The sequence below is a fragment of the Taurulus bubalis genome (assembly GCF_910589615.1).
Source record: "Taurulus bubalis genome assembly, chromosome: 3".
In the NCBI taxonomy this organism is placed as follows: domain Eukaryota; kingdom Metazoa; phylum Chordata; class Actinopteri; order Perciformes; family Cottidae; genus Taurulus; species Taurulus bubalis.
Window position 1 is genome coordinate 2,799,571 of NC_136591.1, and position 23,498 is coordinate 2,823,068.

General features: G+C 44.3%; 1 protein-coding gene across 1 annotated transcript in view; it reads left to right on the forward strand.

Moving 5' to 3' along the window:
- Positions 1-1,398: 1,398 nt before the first annotated feature.
- The window catches only part of nrxn3b (neurexin 3b), a gene marked incomplete at both ends in the record, with an annotated part of 259,523 nt that continues 237,423 nt past the window's right edge, over positions 1,399-23,498 (forward strand). Inside the window, one exon of the mRNA XM_079216198.1 lies at positions 1,399-2,095. Within this exon, the coding sequence (XP_079072324.1) occupies positions 1,399-2,095 (697 nt within the window). The remainder of the gene's footprint in view (positions 2,096-23,498) is intronic.

Below are 23,498 nucleotides of genomic sequence, written 5' to 3' on the forward strand. Positions count from 1 at the left end.
TAGTAGAAAGCCAAGGCCGGTGATGGAAATCATTTGAATATGCATTCACTGGAAGAAGAAAATTCAAAAAATGTCCGCGATGGGATTCGCATGTGAAGTGGTCCCATCCCAACATCTTTCCGAATAGCTGTTTATGATTGTAATCCCCCAAAGACATGCAAATGAGAGCGAGTGGCGGTGGATAATTAGTCATATTTATCAGGATCCCAGCGGACCCTTACAGATAGCAGGCTAACGTTTGAGGCTCAACACATGTTCTGGCTCACCTCAATGGATTTTCACTCATCACAGAATCGGCAACAACAGTGTGTTCCACCGTATGAGCATCTGACGGTTAAATGAAGGCTTTAAAACGCTCAAACGTTGTTTGAGTTCATCCTCTAATAACATGGTTAATTGGTAGAAATGGAACCCTGCATAAAATGCTCGTAAACCTCTAAATGGGCGTTATTAATGGCTATTTCGTTGTATTTATTAGCCACGTGGAGAGTCACATCCTCACTGAGTGGTGCTCTCATTATCCTCCGAGAGCTTGATGTGCCTCATAGTCATGATTTTGTTTAAATGTAAGGAGCTGCTGCCTCTTTCACTTAACTTGTTGGCACAAACGCTTGCACTGCTTTGTCTATTCTTCTTTGGGTAACTGGTAAACTGACTGCACTGACTTAATTACACTGATATATGCTAATATAATGTAACAGCACTTACTAAACGCTGCCTAAAACTTACCCCGGGGTTGAATCAACGCCTCTCTCACAATGTCAATCGAAATGAAACATTTGATGTATGGGTTGTGGAGCTAATGTATTGGATATAGCATTTATTTTAGATTTTTGTTGTACCTTATGAGCTTGTCTTCAACATTAGTGAACCACATCCCTTACTTTATTTGCAGGTAGCTCCGTTGTCGTGCCAATTGACAAGTGATATTTTTTGTTTGTTCTGCAGTTCAGTCAAAGCTGTGTTGGAAGCTGGAGGCCAAACCATGGGGCAGGGAACCGGACCAACCATGAAGGTCATGTGCTTCAATCCAGGAAGTCGCCTGAAAGAAAAATCCCAAGACGCAGCTCTGAACCACTGACAAAACACACTAAGTGTCACCTTCAACCGTAGCGCTGCCACCTGTGCACTCTGTGGGGAAATTGGATATTTTTCACTTTATCTCAGCGTAGACTTGGCTGAGAAGATTACGTTCCATCCATTATCAACATTAGATCTGCCTAAAAAAAAAAAGAAAAACGGATATTGCATTCTGCACTTGACAGTAAAATTATCTATGTGGAATATAACATTCAGCAGATAATTCCTGGATCGCAGCCAGAAGCAGATGTAATTACCGCTCTAAGGATCCTTCCTGAGCTCTATCCCGTCTTCTGGTGCATCCTGTTATTGTCTACGATGAATCCCAACAGCCTACCTGGTCACGTCCTCCTGCTGCTGAGTACCATGCTGGGCCTGAGCGTAGGCTTGGAGTTCCCCGGCTCTGGAGGTCAGTGGGCTCGCTACCTGCGCTGGGACGCCAGCTCCAGAAGCGACCTGACGTTCCAGTTCAAGACTTCAGAACCCGAGGGCCTGCTGCTCTACTTCGACGACGGCGGCTATTGCGACTTTCTGCTCCTCGCCGTGTCCGAGGGTAAGCTGCAGCTTCGCGTCAGCATCGACTGCGCCGAGACCACCATCACCTCCGACAAGGCGGTCAACGACAGCCGCTGGCACTTTGCCACCATCAACAGGCACAACCTGCGGACGGGCTTGGATGTGGACGGCCACACCAAGACGGAGGAGGTGCGGCCCCAGAGGCGGTTCATGAAGATCGTCAGCGACCTCTTCCTCGGAGGGCTCCCGGGGGACATCCGCACATCGGCCATCACCCTGCCCTCCGTCCGCGAGGTGCCGCCGTTCAAGGGGATTATCAAAGACCTCAGTTATGGGAGTAAGCTGCCCACGCTCATCAATAGTCAGAAAGTGCGCTTGGAGATGATGGGCCTTTGCACGGAGAACCCCTGTGAGAACGGCGGGATCTGCTCTCTGGCGGATGGAGAACCCTACTGTGACTGCTCCAACACTGGATATGTAGGTCGATACTGCACTGAAGGTAAGAGGGCTGGCTCCACAGCTTTCTCTGAATATTGATTATAATCTTTGTAAAACATTCACAGGGACTCCTTTCAGATGTTACTGACTGTACAGCAAGTTCACTGTCTGGTCTACGATACACATGTATACAGCAGCCCTTGGTATTTTCTTTTTGCAGCAGATGTATGTTGTTAAAATCCATTCATTATTATTAATTAATCCGATAATTTCTCAGTGTAATTGGCCCTTAGGCCTCAGTGTATTTTGCAAACCCATAAATCTCAATTTGACTGCTAAAGTTAGTTTCATTTCTTAACTTAATTTATGAAATGCCTTGAACAATGTGCACTGATTGCAATGTGGCTTTATGTATATGAAGCGCGGGGAACTATTCTCCCATATGTATTTATATATAATCTTGAATGCAGTTCAAGACGTAGAATCAGTATATTTTGTGTTTGTAGTAGGGACTTAAATTGCAGGTGATGTGCTCAGCACTTCCTCTGCCTTCACAGTTATTACTTTTGATGAGGAAGCGCTGGATATGGTATTAGCTGATCTGACTAAAATTACAACACTTCGTTCTCTTTTCTCCGTTTAATGTATTCAGCTCTTGCAAAGTGGTGCAGGGACCTGAAGGTACACAGTGTTTGGATGAGACACACCTTCTTCTAGTGTTCCTCTGCTTCTGTGCCAAGGTCATCTCTTTTTGTGGAAATGTAATGAGATGCAGCTCTTTGACAAAGTTCTACCTCCAAACCAAGATATAGGCACACTTTTCCTCAGCTAATACTTGTGTATACACTCAAATGGCCCATAGACAGTGATGTAATACAGGACCCATTTGTATACGTTGCCACTGGTCCTTTCCCTCCCTCTCCAGGAAATATAAAATCATGTTCTCTACCAGTGCACTACTTTGTCTGTCCCTGCTGCTGGTTAAGGGCGGCCTCGTTTTAAAACCTTCCTCTTTCAAAACATAATGCTTAAAGCCAAGAATAACTCGGTACAGCATCTTCCACACACATTTTCCTTTTCCTTATTTCGACCAGTAATCCAGAGAATACACAGTTTCATTATAATCTTGCTTATAATAAACATGCTTAACTCTTTTTCCCCCCATGTGTATGGACTGTAAAAGTGTGTGAACAGACCCATGTCAAATGTCCTCCACTGCTGACCCACTTCCTGCATGTCTAAATCACGACATGGTAAAGGGATGACTCCATTTTGCTCAAAAAATCAGGGGAATGCTCACTGAATCCTAGGACACTGTTTGCGAGCTATTTTGAACTGTGTCTGACACAGTTAACGTGCTATAATTTGTCATTTAGAATAAGCATTTTTTTCAGATCTCCGTGCAGAGGTTGTGCTGGGTTCGGTTTCATAATATGTCCCATCGTTTGCTGCTCAAACGAAGCTGTTTGGAGCTTAAATCCCCAGCGTTAGCCTGTAGCATTGTTCAGGGCGGCATGCAATGTGCTGGTTGCAGAGCAGCCAAGCGGACGGACTGGACATGCCCCCCTTTCGCTTCATCCCATTTGCTCAATGCTGCTGTCGATGAAGAAGGAGGAGGAGGAGGAGGAGGAGGAGGAGGAGGAGGAGGAGGGGGGAGCTATCACATCCTCTTGTTAAAACAACCAAGATCTAAAAAGTGTGCAGACGATAGCGTGGACAGGGACAAGATGCTCACATGTCAGCCCCAGGGCACAGCTAGTGTGACCAGTGAGTTCACCACAGACCTGCTGGCCCACAAGTCGTCCCTGGAGGTCAGGTACAACCCTGTGCACACATCTACCCGCACACCTTTCCTCCGTCTTCTTCTCTTCTCAAGCAATTACAGAGCGACGCAGGAAGGGTAGTCATGTTCGCTCCCAGTCCCCGGCTGATCTGAGAGCTGCTCTTTCTCCTGCCTCTCCATTAACTGATGTGGCTGATTGTTGTTGATTACGCTACAGAGACGGGGAAGCATAATTAGGGGGATAATGAGAACAGATATTGCTAATTTGCCTGGAAAATGCCTGCGCAAACACCACCGTCAACTCCAGCTGTCGAAAGGCAAACTAGTGCAGGGTTTTTATTGTTATGTCCACATACACCTACAAGTGCCATAACACTTGTTGTTCAAGCTACCCTCAAGCACCTGATGCTTTCAGGAGATATTCAGAACGATCAAACTTTCACCATTTGGTCGCAGCGAGGCGAACAATTGCGTCGCACACCTGTCTTTGTCGGCATACTGTTGAGTACGCTGTATATTGATGAGCAATGAAAGCAATCTGTTAAACCTGTGAATATTTAGGTGTTACATTATCGGGTTGCACGGCCCGGGCCGCGCGTGCACGCGCTCAGACACATTTTAAAGGCGAGCGTGCAACGCAACGCGGACCCCGGACCCCGGAGCTGCTTGTTAAAACGGGCAGATGGCTGACTGACGGAGTGGACCGGGCCTTGGACGCGTTTTGCCAGCTGCATGCCTAATAGTAGCCTGCTAGCCCACTGGCCTAGAAGGGAAATAGTGGGCAGAAGTAACATGTGAGATGAGGAAAAAAGGGATGTGGAAGCCGTCAACATTCCCCCATTGTCTGCACATTTTTAGTGCGCATTCTTGCATACTTGGGATAGCCTACAGCTGAAGCATCATCATTTCCCCGCCCGTCCCGTCTGTCTCTGAGCTCCGCAGCGTCCGGCTCGGCTAGCAGCTTAGCAGCACAAACAGTTGGCCGTAAAACACATGTTCAGCCTTCTCCTCCCTTGTGGACGAGGACGTATCAGTGTGACTAACTGTGTCAGGGCAACGAGCTGAAATTAGACACCACTCGCCACTCATCAGTAGCTTCGGCCTTTAGACGGGATAACTCTTCTATAATATCGACTTGATTCAGCTCCTGTTATTAGCTGAGCACATATCAGTATCTTTTTCGGTAATTATCTGGATATTGCCCCTCATTCTGTTCGATTAAATTAATGGGGGTGACATTATGAAGTCTGTTGAATACTGTAGGGGTTTTACAGAAGGTCAAGGTTATAAAGAGCTGCGCTGGATAGTTTGATGAATATGTAAAACAATCTCCTCTGTCGCAATCCCCACATCCTGCATTTGCAATGAACACTTTAAGGCCCTGTTCGCTGTGGAAATATTCACCGGTTTGATGGAAGGCTAGTAATTGAAGGCTAGGCCAAGCAAACTGTTAAGCAAGTGCTAAAATGGTGCCTTCAGGCTTAGCTTTGGGGATTAATAAACAGACATGGGAAAAAATGACAGTTACAATAATCTTACTATAAAAAGTAGGTCAGGCGGGGAAAAAAGGGAAAAAATGGTGCAGGGCCTCGCCTGCTTCCAGTGCAGAGGGCATTTGTGTCTCGCACCCGAGCTGAAAATGATGTTGGGATTTGAGTGGCGAAGCTGCTGGTAAAATAGAGCAAGGGGATTACGCTGGGACCACATGTCCTCAACAGCACATTGGCTTGTTCTGGGCGCTGTCGCATCAAGAGAAAGGGGTTTTAACATGCACACACACACATATATATGTATATATATATATATATATATATATGCACTCTTATCGAGCACACGCATTTGCATAGTCGGTAAAAACATGCACGCTTTGCTCATTCAAGCACATGCGTCCCGTTCAGGGGTCCAGAGTCCGTCAGTTCTCCAGAGCTGGAGCTGCGCCGCTGTCCATCAGCTGGCCGCCGCCGCCTCCCATCCCCCCACTTCCATGCTTTGTCCTTCCCTCTCCTCTCCCAATGTCATCCTTCTCATGTGGGAGGAGAAGTAGCAGCAGCCATTTTGGACTCCCCAAAGGAGGCAAGACAAAAACCCACACAGTTATTTGTCTCTCTGCGCCTCCTCTCCAATAAGTATGTCCTCTGTTGAGTCAGTTCAACATTTTACAAGGACTTAATGCTGCTGGAGAGGGAGCAGCTCTATGCAGGCTGGGCCTCTGTGTAGCCCGGGGCGACATCAAAGCACAACACCAAGTCAAACCAATATCAGGTATTATGTATTAGAGCCGACACTTTGAAATGTCTAATGTTGCCTGTCTTGATTAAGATGCATTTCATTTTCTTCCTGTCAGTCCTTGATGCTCTCGAGGGTCTCTGATTACAGACATCTCTCAATTTTAATTTTCGGCTACAGCAGCAGGGTTGAGACTAAAGAGGGAGGACGCTGGATAAAAGCTCAACATAAAACCACAGATGCAACTGAGACCTCATCCGCAGAGGGATCTGTCATGTTTTACATCCACGACAAGTCAGATCCTGGCGAGGAAGTTGAAAGTGTGAGCATTCCCCTGATAGACCACAAGGGGTGTGTTGGATTTGGGTCAGCAGTTCAAACACAGTTGGGTGTGTCAGAGAGGGTGTGATATGCATCCTAACATCCACAAACCTCACAACACCATGAATCCCCATGGATTCATGTCTCTTTTCTGCGTGTTTGAGGCCCTCTGTGTGATACAAATTGCAGAATATTATGCCACTGTAACAATATTCGAAATGTGAAAGTGTTGTTTTCCAAAAGGTGTGATGTCAATCTGATTCCCTGAGAGGACGGGACAGATGCAATGTTCTGGGTTTTCTCTCCACAGGCGTTTACACTGAAGTAGATGTTTTTGATCAGACATGTCAAGGGTCGCTCTTTGGCCCTTACATGGAGCACAATGCTTAGAAGAGTGTTATGTTTTTGCATGTTTAGATCTACATGCAAAAGGAGCTTTGAGTGTGTTGTTAATGCGGGACTTGTCTTTGTTTTCTCTCCTTTCCTGTGACAACTCCACAGCAGTCCAGAGAAAACCAGGTGAGTCTCAAGGGGTCGTCATAGTCCACGTTATAAAATGACCTAATCTAAAACGTGTTTATGCACAGTAGCAGCAATCAAGCTATATCATATATTTATTCAGTAAACAACCTGCAGAGCTACTTTATATTGACATACGTCATCTGTTTCAACAGAAAGCTTTCAGATGCACCTGGGAAAGCTTTGCTTTTAGCGTGATAGCCATGGTTTGCCATCGTGCAAATCATGTTTACTGACAATACAACTGTAGTATTGGTGTGCTCTTCTCAAAATCTCTCTGTTCCTCTGTGTTTGGATTTTTCTCCTCAAGGCCTCGCACACCTGAAGGCAGAGCAAGGTACTCTGTTCTGTGTCTTTATGAAGCTGTTGTTTTGCTTTTTGTTCTCACCGCCTGGCTTGGTTTTGGGGAATCATCATGTCCGTGTGCATTTGTGTGTTGCAATGCTTCCATCATTGCTGTGTGTGTGTGTGTGTGTGTGTGTGTGTGTGTGTGTGTGTGTGTGTGTGTTGGTGGGGAGGGGCGCATGGCGGCATGGCATGTTCCTCATCTCACCTTCTCTCTGTCTCCTCGCCCTCGCTTCACCCAGGTTTCTGTGTATTACATAAATGTGCACTGTTCTCAGTCCCACAGCTAACATGCAGTGACACGCTGCACTGTTCCTGCTCGACCTCTGCAAGGGGGGAGAGGATGGAAAGCAGGAGGGTGGATAAGGAAATCACTGGAATTAGGGGAGACAGCTTAGAGGAAGAGGAATAAGAGGGGTGTGGGAGGCAGAGCGGGGAAACGCAGGAAAACAAGGAACATGAAGGAGGATCCGCCTCGTGTTCTTGCAGTTCTGTTCATTTTGGACACATCTGCAGTGCACCTGTTACATCCAGTGATAACGTAGGAACAGGTGTGGCTACAGATGAAGGAACTGTGTTACGGCCAGACTTTCATGCAGGGGTTAGGCATTTAATGTTGGATCCCTTTTTAAACCATAGCCATTATATTTGTCTATATGTAATCAAGTGGGATAAATATATACCCCTTCACCTGAGTTTATAACCACATTAATGTCCCATGCTTTACCACACTGGAGTCACCATGTGCATCAACAAAAATGATTTCAAGTTCAAAAGTATATGGGTCATTCTACGAGATGGGTGCCTTGTCCACTTTGTAATTTTCATTTTTTTCCAAGGAAAAGCTGTTTTTTTAGACACTCACATTATGAAAGACATAGTAGACCTCCAAAAAAACATGTTTTTCCACCTCAGGTATTAAATCCCTAAAAATGATATCTATTTTACAATATTAAGTGTTACAGGGTGGTACATTTCACCTTAAAATGGCTGCAGCTCACCATGTGGTCAACTAGCTGAGCTAGCAACTACACTAATCAGACTAAAATATAAGTTTCTTTACATTACAAGTGGATTTAAAACATTTTTTAAACAGTTTCCCTATCTATGATGCGTTACGGGGCAGTAAGGCTAAGCTTGACGGACCCTGTCTAACACATAAAAACTGCAAATAAACAATGTCAAATAATGTGGGAACTTGCCTGCTCTTGAGCTTGACTCCTGCAAGGGGTCGAATGATGTCACTTCCTCTCTGTGATATCATTTAAAGCGACAGTGCATTCGTAATTGGCAGAAACTGTAAGCGTTACGGGGTTGTAAGACAAAATGGGGGACAAGCACAAATAATGACTTTTTTTGCAAAAAATAATGATTTATTTTGAATAAATATAGTGTATAGTGTCAGGGGCATAACTGTAATCCTTAGTATAATCAAGGTTTTGTTTAGAAATAACATTTTTAAGTCAATAAGTTTAATGCAAATTCCATGTTGGTCATTGTGGACATGGCAAAACCAGCCATATCCTTACTAATAACGTCTAAAAAGTGTTTGTTTTACTTTTGCAATGCCATAAAAACAACACTACCATTAACAACCTTGAACTTTTGGAACACATTTTGACTATTTTTTACATCTTTTGAAGCTCATGAAATGCCGTGGACTCAAATGGCACCCGTTTCGTAGAATGACCCATATACAGTATACAGCCAAGTAATTCCCTTTTTTTTCTGAGCTCCTTAAGACTTCTCATCTAAATTTGCATTAATGTTATGAATCACATATCATTCTTGTGATTCGTAACTTTTATGTTGCTGGAAACAAAACACACTCAACTCCTGGTTCATTCATTTCAACATTGGAAGTTGAAGATGTTGTTGACGTAAGTTCGTCCAATATCAATATCTTTCCCGGCCAAAAGAAACAGTCAGCGTTTAATGCTACGTTCACACCAAACGCGTGAGTTTACTCGCTCGGCTTTATGTGGTTAATCTGCGTCATTCCCTGAGTTCAACTTTGAACTTGACTAAACTGCCTTGACAGTGCTGACCTTTGAGATTAGAGTCATGAAAAGCTCTCACACTAACTGTGTCTGAGCTTTCCTCTTCATTACAAACAAAGCTGGACACAACCAGTGAAGCGCCAAGTCTCTCATTTTAAGAGATGAACCTCTTTCTGGTGTGACTTTAGATGAAGATGAAGAAGCCTGTTGTCTGCTGCCCTTCTCCCATTTCTCCAATATTTGCATGATTGTCAACATTTTGCATGGAAGTGTCAGCTGGCAGTGTCCAGGCTCACTGTAGACTAACAGAAACTTATCCCCACCTTTTGCTGTCTTTCTCTGGTGCGCTGCTCGTGATGACACTCTTCCTCTTTTATCTCTTCGGATCCTTTCTCCTCTCCGAAAACTCTAGGTAGAAGCAAAGGTACAGCACTCCCTTTTTTTTTTTTACAACTTTACTGTTATCTGCGCTGAAAGAGGCGAGCGTGTGTTGAGTTTGCGCTTGTGCTGCCACTGGTTAATCATTCATTATGTGTGTTCATTAAATGTGTGCATATGCTCATCTGTGTGATTGAGAGAGAGAGAGCAAGACTCAGGGGACTGAGATGCTTTCCAGCTAGCGAGTTGAAAATAAAAAGTGGTCTACTGTAAGTGTTTTTTACACTTGTGATGGGTTATTTAGTGTCTTTGCAAAGAGTACATATGAATGATAAAATGTCTATGTGAAGATGAGGCGTACATGCATTTGTGTGTGTGTGTTTAATTGGATGTGACAGCTGTGTGTCTGTGGAAAAGGAGCTGATTGGTGAATTTGACCCGACATTTGGTTCCATTTGAATGAGGTCATAGCAGTGGTCTCTGTATATTGCAATGCTGCAGAGAATAGCCTCATTATTCATTTATCAAAGCCATGTGATACACTGTAGCTGTGTGCGGTCATGTGTGTGCATGTGTGTGTGTGTGTGTGTGTGTGTTTGTGTTTGTGTGTGTGTGTGTGTGTGTTTGTGTTTGTGTGTGTGTGTGTGTGCTTCCTTTGGCTAGCTGGAGGAAAACTGTGTATTATGATCACCCGGTTTGATTGATATCACTTTAATTGACTGAAACGTGACTACAATGAGGCTGGCTACAATGAGGCTGGCTACAATGAGGCTGGCTACAATGAGGCTGGCTACAATGAGGCTGGCTACAATGAGGCTGGCTACAATGAGGCTGGCTACAATGAGACTGGCTACAATGAGGCTGGCTACAATGAGGCTGGCTACAATGAGGCTGGCTACAATGAGACTGGCTACAATGAGGCTGGCTACAATGAGGCTGGCTACAATGAGGCTGGCTACAATGAGACTGGCTACAATGAGGCTGGCTACAATGAGGCTGGCTACAATGAGGCTGGCTACACATTGCTGCTCCTTAACCCCATCCCCCTTAGCTACTGTTGCTACCCTTGTCAAGCTTTTTGACCTTGCATAACACAGAGCTACCAACTCTCACGGTTTTGCCGTGTGACACACGCTTTTGCATGTTTTCACACGCACTCACGCCACACAACCAATTTCTCACGGCAAAAAAAAAATTCAGATTTTGGGCCGAGGCGCGTTCGTTCCTTTTCAAACTCCCCGACGATAGATGGCGCTAAGGAGCGCATCTGTAAACCTATTCGCTGCATAGACATCCTATCTACCCCAAAGAGTCCCGAAGTTAGCAACAGAAGAAGATTTTCAAACAGACACAACCGCGGGAGAAACTCAGGAGGAGCAATTTTTGATTTTGGATAATTTCTCCCCAACGGAGCAGTGCCAGACCGAACTTCCAGACCTCAAATGTTGTGGGCGGGGCTAAGTTCGGCTGGTACCAGGCTACATCTTTAGCATACCACCCAAAAATCCACCAGAATGCATGAAATAACATCTACTTAAACCAAAATGTCCTGGGGGTGGACCATCAGCTATGCCTTTGCTTCACAGAATGTAACCAATGTTGTCCATCTCCAGTAGGCCGCACCTATCAACGACTTTAGGCCCCACAAACCACCAGGATGCAGGGGACAACATGGGGACAACATGGGTACAACATGGGGACAACATGGGGACAACATGGGTACAACATGGGGACAACATGGGGACAACATGGGTAAAACATGGGGACAACATGGGTACAACATGGGGACAACATGGGGACAACATGGGGACAACATGGGTACAACATGGGGACAACATGGGGACAACATGGGTACAACGTGGGGACAACATGGGTACAACATGGGTACAACATGGGGACAACATGGGGACAACATGGGTACAACATGGGGACAACATGGGTACAACATGGGGACAACATGGGGACAACATGGGTACAACATGGGGACAACATGGGTACAACATGGGGACAACATGGGGACAACATGGGAACAACATGGGGACAACATGGGGACAACATGGGGACAACGCCAAATTAATTCCAATTTCCTGATATTTGAGCCACCAACGTGTGTGGCTGCGTGCGCGGCAACATTTTGGTCACCCCCGACAAAATCTCACTCCAAGGTTTTTTGAAAAGTTGGCAGCTCTGCATAACACGTAATGCTGTTACAATGACAACTGGACAACATTAAGCTAATTGAGCTATGGTTAGCTGATGCGTTGCTTTAAAAGCTGTCTAAGTTTTTAATGTTGACTCTTTTTTAACATGAGTCTTGTAACAGGGGTCTGAGTACTTGTTGGCTTCATACATGATATCTTGGTAAAAGACTGAGACATCAGCATCCCCATGTTTTGCGTTGCCATTTTATTACAATCTCGCAAGCTAATGTAGTGCAATGTCCTCCTTGGCCTTGCTGAACATGCTAGCATGTGCAGCTCATGTTATTGCAGACAGACACACTTTTTAATCCATTCCTATGATTGGAAAATCACGACTCAGGGAATGTTCAACGGGATCATCTCTGTTGATGGATATCATGTAAAAAGGACCATAACGGATGTTGTTCCTTCTCACTGAAAGGTGATGTGTGTGAGTTTTCTGTTTATAATATTCTGAACGGTTGCTGTATTCTCTCTGTGGATGGGCTAGAAATTCCCTTACACTTGCATCAGCATATTATTTAGTGGCCGATCAGTGTGTGGTGAGCGGTCCCACAGAGATTCAGTTTTTAGCACTGTTGCATAACAGAAGGAGAAGGAGGACCCAGGTTGGATGCCCGGCTCTGGCCCTTTTTATGTGGATTCCTGTGGGTGATCCAGTTCCCTCCAACTGCCCAAAGACATGCAAGTCAGATGGACTAGGGACTGGGGACAGTGGAGTGTAAGTGTGAATGAGTGTCTCTATGTAAGTCTGCAGTGCTCATTGGATAGGCTCCAGACTCTTGTGTCCCTGTAAAGGAATCATTATGTGAAGAAAGATGATTCCGGAAAACATACTTGTAATTATTGAGCAACCCTAGGACAACGAGGTTTAAAAGGGGAACGTGCCTCACCGTAGGTCCCTGTGCTATTAGATTCATGTCTCTGCTGATGTGTGTGTGTACTGTAAATGGCACAGTGGCCAGAGGGGAGGCTGGGGAGAACAGACGAGAGAATAGACCCGAGAGAGAGTGGGGGAGGGGGCTAAAGGCAAAAGAAAGAAAGAAGGAAGGAGAAAGGATAGAGTGCTGAAGATCTAGGGGCCAATGAGAAATATGGAGCACCTTGTCTTCCCTGTACGCAAATCTGGGACCGATGCCGCATGAACCCCAAGCCATCGCACAAGAAAGTTTGAGTGATTTAGTCTCTTGCAATCAGCCAAGCCCCGATTGTTCTTGGCTCAGAGATGCAACTTATTTTGATGCAAAGCTTTGACGATATAGCAAACTTTTTTTATAAGCCGTGGCAGTGGACCAAGGACTGTGCTCCAGTTAGCAACGGTGCTCCAGTTAACAACTTGCTGCATTTACAACCTGCAGATATGTAGAGTATATTCAAAACAGATGTTTTTGAGATCACACAGAAATTGAATGATCTCATTCACTGAATTTGACCTCTGCTGTGCTTTTGGGGAAGAATACTACGACAGACGATGAGGCAGACTTTATCTGCGAGCGCATGTACCAATCAACAGGTTTGCGTTTACTCTCGTCAGTAATTATATTGTTAGTTTCATCAAGTTGTGTTGTTGACACTCTGACCATGGTGTCCTGTTCATAAAGGCCCATATTCTACTCACTGCCCCTCAATGTGATTTTGGCCTCCTTGTCGAATCAATGATGTGCGTTCAAAGGACGCCTGCATGGTGTTCATCAGGTTTTTAAAATTAATCCCTGGGTCAGAGATGAGCCTGCAGGTCTTGCTGCCAGCGTTACCTAATGGCTTTCTTCTGAACACTAAAACATTTATTATATGCGTGACCAAAGCTCAATAACGCTGCAAATTTGACTTGAATCTCCACGCACAATATGGAGAGATCAAATATCGGTTACACATTGCAAAAATACAAATCACAGTTGATATAAAACCTTGTTGACATGGTCTAATCTAAGTGTATTATGAATATATATAATGTTAGATACTGTACATCACTATATAATATACATTTTTGCAGGATATTGGATAGAATTGATCCTTTCGATAAGCTCCAACGCTACCCTGTCACAGAGAGCTACCATGGAGCCCACACTGTCACTAACTGCACTCCCTGTATACATGTTATCTGACATTTTGAAAAATTAAAAAGTGATTTCAGAGAGAAGCAGACAGAAGGGTCTACATGTGCTTCAACAGGTAAACCGGTAAAAAGAAGCTACAGCTCAGTGTAAAAGTGAACCAGCACATCAGCTGGTGATCCAGGAGGAACAACAGTGTTCCTACAGCAGGTAGATCTTCCTTCACTGTTACACTCATTTAAAAGCTAAAGCAGCATGTGTGCACATTCAGTATAGCTTCAGTAGCTCGCGTAGCGTGGTGCTAATGCTAGTTAATTAATGATGTGCTAACGTACTCTGCTGATGTTAGCTCCACATAGAAACGTAACCTTTTAGAACCGTACATCTTCCGGCTAACGAATTATCACGATCACGCAACGTTTTACCGTGACGAGCTCCAAACCCACTGAACCAGCCTGATGTGTATCACTGCTCTCACTCCCTGCACACTGGACGATACAGAATGGTGTCTCACGGAGACGGAGAAAGAGCACTGCCATAGTTGCTTTAGACATAACTTGGCATTAGGGGCGAGTCTGCAGTGAGAGTGTGAGGGAAGGGAGGAGGGAGTGAAGACTTCTGCCTGAGTCTAATCCCCCTGCATGAAGGCTTAGGACTGAGAACTTATTCTCTACGTCTAGAGTCACTCTCCCTAATTATCCCCTCAAAGTGCCCACAGAAAAGAGTTTCTCTCTCTCTTTATATATATAAAGTCTCTCCCTGACTGTCAACCTTCCCCTGACTCTGCCTCCATCTCTCTGAGTCCCCCTTCCTGCCTTTGTCCCACCCTATTCATCTCTGTCTGCCTCAATATTCCAGTTAGCCTTTCTCACCCCACCCTCGTCCTCCTCCTCCTCCTCCTCCTCCTCCTCGTTTTTTTCCAGTTCAAAGTGCTGTGGACATCATGAGCCTCACATCACAGTCCGTATTTCCTGTCCACAGATGCTGCTAGGCTCCAGTGGGATTAATGCACAGCTCTGTCCATCCTCCTCACAACTTGGTTATATAGATATTGGAATGCCTTGTTTACACAGGCAATATTCTCAAAACATACTTTCCCCTGAACAAAAGTGATTGCTCATGTGTTGTTTGTCCCAGAGAGTTAAGTTGTGTGGTAATAAAGACAGATAGTTGACAGTGTGTCACACAGCGTGAGGAGTGTCACGTCATTTGAAGCGTCGATCAGGGGAGCGAATACGATTAAACTGTCGAGAGGTGGTGAGTTGAAGCTTGGAAACTGGCCAGTGGCTTATAATGACTCGAGTTTTGACACCAGTGCCAGCTTGTATGTGTGTATCGCTCTGTGGTTAGTCAGTCACTAATTTGAGCTCTTTTGTTGGATTGAAACAAAGTGTTTTTTTTGTTGTACACAAAAAGTCCATTACAGGTTCCAGAGACTGATTTAAGTCATTTATGCGTACATAAAAGTCTGTTTGCAGGTCGTTAGGAGTCCTAATGCATTTGTAAAAAAAGATATGTGGCTCAAAAAGGGAGATAATCAAATTCTGGTCAGTGTTGGCTGGAGATGAAGACTAAAAAAATGACACGTTTGAAACCATCTGAGGATGTCTAGTTTGAAAGAAGTAAGCTGAGCAGACCTTTGTAGCCGGCTCATCTCTGACCTGAGGGGAACAGATCAGTGCTACATTAGCTGCTGCCAGCATAACACCCCACATGCATGGTGGGTAATGTACACCATGCAATGCAAAGTGCGATGCGAAATTAGTGCAGGTGAGGTAACCTGTAGAGTTCTTTGGGGGAAAAAAGGTTATTGTTATGTTTACATTGAATGTGTCAATTAAGTATTGAATGTATTTCCTTCCTTATTAAATACAAGCAAAGCTAAACCCTGATTAGTTCATATCCATGTTTGCTAGCTTACAGACGTCTTCCTTACTGTTGCTGGAGCATTAGTATGTTTCTTTTCAGTTAGTTTAAAGTGGTAAAGTGTCAGCTGGTATGTGTATTGCGTTGCTGCATGTGTATGTGCCTGCATAACATACCAACAGGGGTGATTTATTCTGTCTAAATTTCACTTCTTACATGAAACAAAGGACCATCTTCTTTGTCTAAATGCCCTGACCCGACTTACTCTACTGACCTATGATCGCATGTTGCAAAATGAGACCTGTGTCTGTCCTTGTCCTTTGTAATGCATCAGGTGTGCTTTGTCCGGTCTGTGCCGTGTCACGGGGGGCAATGAAAAGGAGTTTTCCTGTTACGCCTCAGACGTTGGATTCAGAGCACCAGCTGTCACTTGCTGGCTTTGGCACGCGTTGCTCATGCTGTTGATAAACGGCTATTATTGGCCAGACGCTCCCCCTGAAATTGAGTTTAGCTTTGCCTCTCCTCATTACTCAATCTGAAACTACACAGCAATCCTCGCGGTGGATTTCAAAGTTGCTGAAAATTGAGGGCATTGGTCAAATTGATTTTCGCACTGCCCGGCTGCTACTCAAGCAGTCAGGAGATATGAGCTGTAAATACCGACCTCCTCCCCTCCACCTGTGGGCCTCCTCCTGCAGCCCACTGGGCCTCATGAAGAACTCTGCCGTATTCTTATCTGAACTTTCTCTCACTTTGAGCCACGTCCAAATCAAGCAAACGCTCCTATTCATATCGCTGTAAGTGACCAGAGGAAACATGATGAGAGAGGAAATGAGTGAGATCATGAGAGCTGAACATTTTCATAATTAACACCCCAATAATACCATATAAGGTTACATGTCTTGCCCCATATGTCTGGAAGCGTTTATTCATGAAAATGGCACCAAAGATTAAAAAGGAGAACTTTAGATTGGAGATTTTAGTCCCACTTTAGTGCCCAGCAGCATAATTAAGGGACCTGTTAAAGCCACGGGATGGAACAAATAACTACTGCTGTTAATCACCTGAGGGTCACTGAAATAAAGAGGAAATGGTTCCATATGAATAAAGGCGTAAAAAAAAGTCTCGCCACAGTAATGCTGCGTTCACACCGAACGTGGCGCGAATTTGCCACGCGACCAGAGTACATGCAAAGTCAATGCATAGGTTGCGAAAAAGCGTTTTTTTTGTTGTCATTTGTCAATTTTGTCATTGCTCAGCTCCTGTGTTGGTCTGTTGTCTGCCTTCTCTTCAGTCTTCAGCCTTCAGCCTGCTGTGTGGGGCGCCGCTGCTTGCTAAGGGTCTTCTCATCCAATCACATTTCACCTCTGTTTCTCTATGCAATCGAGAGCTGGTTAAACTATATGGAGAGGTCTGCTAGCATTATGAAATTAACGTGCGCTGTGATTGGTCAGTGGGGCAGCCTGACTTCTGTCAACGAAAGAAGCTTCTAGGTTGTAGGTTCTAGCTTCTACCTAGAACCTAGAAGCTAGAATCTCAGGCTGAAGCCTGATAAATGGACTTGCATGGTGGATTTACTGATGACGTCTTTCGCACAGAGGGTTATGTGCATGTGGTGAGTGAAATGCTGGTTGTGTCACTGTTTTTACATCTGCAGTCGTATTTAATCATAAACAAGCCACTGTGCTGTTGCTGCTGCTGACACTTTTTTTTTCCCCAGTCCGCACCTGATGTGGACTACGCGTCACTGAAGGCCTAGGTCGATAAAGCACGGCCCGCCACTGGTGTTATGAACCCAAACACGAGGGCGTTTGATGTTCCGACATTTTTGGGACTTCCACAACAAGTATAACACAGAAATAATGGTTATTTATTCCATGGTCGATAGCGGAAATGATAGCTCTTTTCACGGAGACAAGCAAAAGAGATAAGCCACGAATATTTGCGCCGCCTTCGGTGTGAACACACTTTTATTGTCGAGCGAGTAAACTGACGCGGTAATTGTGAGGCGAAAATTCGCGCCACGTTTGGTGTGAAGGTAGCATAAGGCGATCAATGAGCACAACGGGAGAGAAGTCTTCCCTTTCAACGGGAAGTCTTAATTACGGAGAAGGAGGAAATAATACGAGCCATTATAGGTGATGCTGCACTCACATTACCACAGAGGAGCAACGTGCATGAACCTGCATTTGAAGAGCCATCCATCTGTCTCTGCAATATGTCTGTCTGCAATGTGTCTGTCTCAGCAATGTGTCTGTCTCTGCAATGTGTGTGTCTGCAATGTGTCTGTCTCTGCAATGTGTCCGTCTCTGCAATGTGTCCGTCTCTGCAATGTTTCTGTCCCTGCAATGTGTCTGTCTGCAATGTGTCTGTCTCTGCAATGTGTCTGTCTCTGCAATGTGTCTGTCTCTGCAATGTGTCTGTCTGAAATGTGTCCGTCTCTGCAATGTTTCTGTCCCTGCAATGTGTTTGTCTGCAATGTGTTTGTCTCTGCAATGTGTCTGTCTCTGCACTGTGTCTGTCTGCAATGTGTCTGTCTGCAATGTGTCTGTCTGCAATATGTCTGTCTGCAATGTGTCCACCTCTGCAATGTGTCTGTCTCTGCAATGTGTCTGTCTCTGCAATGTGTCTGTCTCTGCAATGTGTCTGTCTGCAATGTGTCCGTCTCTGCAATGTTTCTGTCCCTGCAATGTGTTTGTCTGCAATGTGTTTGTCTCTGCAATGTTTCTGTCCCTGCAATGTGTTTGTCTGCAATGTGTTTGTCTCTGCAATGTCTCTGTCTCTGCACTGTGTCTGTCTGCAATGTGTCCGTCTCTGCAATGTTTCTGTCCCTGCAATGTGTTTGTCTGCAATGTGTTTGTCTCTGCAATGTGTCTGTCTCTGCACTGTGTCTGTCTGCAATGTGTCTATCTGCAATGTGTCTGTCTGCAATGTGTCTGTCTGCAATGTGTCCACCTCTGCAATGTGTCTGTCTCTGCAATGTGTCTGTCTCTGCAATGTAAGGACACTGTCTAAAGACACCTGACTCAGTTACATTTCTCACTGACCTTATAAAAGACAGAAACAAATGAACCTTCAATTAGTCATGTAGATGCTCATATTGATATTACAGTCTTATACAATAACAAAAGCCAATTCTGAAATATAGTATAATTTGAATTGCAGAGTTAAACAGAATGCTGTCAGACATAGTTATGAAGTGTAATATAAAGGGTTTTCTAATGCAACATTGCTTCAATGTAATGAAATGCAGTATATAATCCATAAATTACAATCTTTATTAGAGCCAATCAGTTCGTCCATTGTTTCTGAAAGGATGCTGATTGGCTGGAGAACATTTTTATTTCTATGGCTGCCAGGGGCCAAACTGCTCAGAATTGTATCATTCTGTTCGTGGTCCAACGCTGTATTATTAAGGAATGAACATTTTAAAGTGGTTTATTACATTTGTTACTTGAATCTGAATTGTATTGATTGTCTCTTCTCTAATTTCCTTTACATGTTTTCCCCGGTTTCTCTGCTTCGATCTATGTTCTGCTTCACTTCTGTTTCCACACTCCTCTCTGTTTTCTGTCTTTTTACGTTTCCATTTCCACAACAGCATTCTCTGTCACATTTCTGCTCTTTCTCGTCCCCTTTCTGGAAAAAAGCCATTGCCTCCATCTCTGGTTCCCCCGACAACGGGCAGAGGTTGGCGAGACATTGCCGGCTCCACTGTGCAGTTCTTACGCCAACTCACCTCTTTTCCTTCCTCCATTCTCTCTCGGCCTTGCGCTCTCTTTCCTCCTCTCCCTCTGTTCTCTCTCTCTCTGCCGCTGACCTCTGGGATCAACTGAGCAAAACTGATTCCCACTTTTTCACGGATCACGGAGTGTGTGGTTATGCAACAGAGAGGGAGGGGGAGGGAAGGGGAGAAAGCATGTGAATATGTAACTGACATATTTGTCCATCTTATTTGCATTGTTGCTAATCGCCAAAAGAATATTGTGCTCGGTTAAGACTCCTCCTCACCAATATATTGAATGTGTTTGCATGAAATATTTGAACTATCGTTGTGGACTTTGCAGCTGGGCAAACACACACTGCTCACTGTTAATATGCAGCATCACATAGATGATCTGTGGTGCATGTTGATGGTTACACATAGGGATGTGAAACCTGTTGTAAATGTGCCGGCAACACTCTCGAATGTGTTTAAAATGAGCAAAATGTTGTAAAATAAGACAAAGCAAATGGTTGACATGCAGGGGTAGTAGTAGTATACTGAGTGAACACATTAGGCAGAAAACTCAGGAATGCTGTGTATTGTTTGTGAAGTGCCTGAGACCTTATGAGTGGGATTTATGCAAAGAACTGGGTTAAGATGTGGCTTGAAGGGCTGTATTGTGAGAGTCTAAGTATGAGCGCAGGAAGGCTTAGGAAGATGTGTGTGTGTGTGTGTGTGTGCGTGTGTGTGTGCAGCGTGTTGGTGTGATTTTGCAGAGCGGTGACATGTGTAGATGTGATGGCTGCAGCCATGCATAGATGTTCACACCAGGGAGAAAGTAAACAAACATGGCAGCAGAATGGTAAGAAATACAGAAAGCACTGTTAGAGCTCACCGCCTCTTCCTCGCTTCCTCTTCTTCTTCCTCTCTGCTTCACCCTCTCTTCCTCGGTTGACCTCTGACAAACAGGTTCACTTTTAACGTTTGGTTTATCAGTTAGGTAGTCCCATATCTCAGGAGCTTTATTATATTGCAATATTATATTTGGTCACATGTTTTTTCTCTGCACTGGATAAAGACAAATGTGAATATTGTTAGAAAATAACATTTTCAACTGTAAAGCTAAGGTCAAATTATGTTCCTTGATACTAAGATGCATCTACAGTAGGTCATCCATGGATGCCAGATATTGCAGTATTTTGACCATTAACATATGTAACGTGTTCCGTTACTTCCCCGAGTTTCCCCCCCAGCACAAAGGACACAAGCAGACCATAATATCGTTTAGCAACATCCAGCTACGCCGCTCTGTCAGACTGCGTTTCTGGCTCCTCTCTCCCGCTCCTCCGTCCATCCTATGATTTATATAGGGAAGACACACAATCACAAAACACACAATCCACTCCAGCTGAGGCCAATTAGGCCTCATCCCGGCACCTGTTCCCTGAGCCACTCCTCCCCTCCCCCTCTGCAGCTGAGCCTAACCACGCCCCCAGCCACCACACATATTATGAAAATGTTTTATTTTCTATACCATTTTACTGTAAATCTCTGCCAACGTTTTTGAGGTGTGGGCTGTCTGATGTTGGAACCACGTTGGACACTTTGTATTAACTACCAGTGGAACTATCCTTTATTTCTTTCTTCTACCTTTTTAAAGCGTTCTTTTCTTCGGGACCTCCTCAGCTTTCATATTGAGTATAACATAACCTGGCAGCTCTCTTGCCTGACAGAACGGCTGTTTCTTTTCTTTTATGACTTCAAAGTTATTCCTATGTGTTGAAGTGCAGCGCCGATGCAGCACGTCTACCAGCCCAACACGATGACTACAGCAATGTGTTCACGTCTCAGTTCAAAAGACTATTTCATCTGAGTTGATGGCATTTTGAACTTTGAACTATGATGAAGACAGCTAGTACTTATTAAACACAAAAGAACCAGAGCTAATGGAAAAGTGGCCGTGGCTTCTATTAACATTCAAGTTCCAAAGTAAGTGATATGAAATGTAGAAAGAAAAAAAAGGGCCATTCTTCAAACACCAACCAAGGGCAGACTTTTGTGAGAAATGAAAACCTTTCAAGGCACACCATTTCAGTGGAATACATATTCTAAGAGCCTTTGATAATATTACTTGGCCTTTTATCCTGGGAAGAAAAATATTTGTCTCTACCCAATACACATTTTTGTGTGTGATCAGACTGGAATACCAAAATTCATATTGATCATTTTATAATCAGATATTTCTGGGGTAGTACTTTTATTATTTAATATTCGTATAGAAGCTTTTTAATCAAACATTCACCAGGTGATTTGTAAAAGGAAAGTGATGCGAATACTAAAATAGACATATTCTGGCAATTTACATTCCCTGTACAAACATCCATGCCCACGTGTTCCTTCTTTAATTCAAAGCAGAAAGGCTTATAATTGGAAATATCAGAGAGTAAACTCTCTTTTTTTTATCGTGCCCTCAATTAACCGGCCAGTTGAGATGTCTAAAGCAGTCACGGGACTCAAAAGAGACCTCGCATATGCTTACTTATAACGAAATGAACGAGACTCTGACCCTAACCCCCCCACCTCACAATGAGACATGCTAGCAGCCACGTAGCAGGATGCCCTTGCTCTGCTGGAGCTATTATGCAGATGATATGCTAATGCAGTCATCCCATTTGCTTGTGCTGAGGGTAGGGAAGATAATCAAGCTCTGATCAGCTTCCAATGGTGTGTGTGTGTGTGTGTGTGTGTTTGTGTGTGTGTGTGTGTGTGTGTGTGTGTGTGTGTGTGTGTGTGTGTGTGTGTGTTGCACATTTCCAGCCTTCTGTGCAATTCTATGCTGGATGGCTTCTCAAGGAGAACATGGATATTCATGTGGCGGTTGAACGTTTGGGCTTTTTGTTATTTGTGGTGGTTTTATGTGCTTGATTAACACACAAAGGGGTGTGCTTGGGGTGCGTATAAATGCCATATGAGGATATTGAAGTCAAGTGTCATTACTAATATTCAGGCAACTCTTTTCAGACCAACCGGTGTCCTCAGTGGCTGCTGAGCCTTCACAGCTAACGCAGCTCTGTGGAGGAGGCGCTTTCTCTTCATTATTCGTGTCCTTTCATTTGCTCTAGATTTAACTTTCTTCTTTTTCTCCTTCCATTGCTTCCACTTTAATTCCTTCCGGATACAGATTCTTATTCCTGGACGTGCGTATCCACAAATACAGAGTATTGATCCAAAATAAGTGCATTGAAAATAACATCGACTTCAAGAAACTGTATTCAAAACAAAAGTTTTTACTTCATCGTGATGATCGTGCAATAATTGACCCTTGACCAATGCGCATTATTACTAAAACAAGCTTGAACGCATCAAATCAAAATGCTGTTAATGCCACCTCTGTTAATGCTAGCTGTTAGCTCTGTTATGTAGCCAAGCAGCTAGCTCTCCTTCGGCCGATTTCAACACAGAGTTGTTCTTCACAAAGTCGTGTTATCAGAGAAAAAGTATGGCGCACTCTATGGTTATTGTTCCACCGCATACTGCTGGTTTGTACATGTGCAGAACCGATCAGCTGTTCCCGTGTGGCGTAAATAAGCTGATATTCTCGGCTGTATCGGAGGCAGATCTGGTACTGGAACACCTCTACTCACCTCCTTTCACTCCTCCCCATCTGTCCTCTCTTTCGACCCGTCTTTATTGTCCCGTTCATTATCTTGTCACTCCTTCACCCTGACCCATTTGTCTCACACACACCTCCCCCATCCTTTTTATTTGGATTTCATCGGATCATCATCAGTTCACTTCCTCCCCCCACATCCCTCCTTTGTAAATGTGAAAATAGTTCTTCTCTCCTGATTAAACCGCCCGTCCTTCTCTTTCTTGATCTCTTACTCACTTCCATTTTCCCTCGTTCAGTTGAAGTTCAAAGCTGTTTTGTAATACTCCCCTCCCCCTCTCCCCCACCTGTACCCACAGCAGCCCTCGCCTGAAGCCTCAAGTAAACACACATTTAAGTCTTTTATCTCTTCTCTTTTCTCATTGGGGGAAAAAAATAAATTCTGCGTGTAGCCG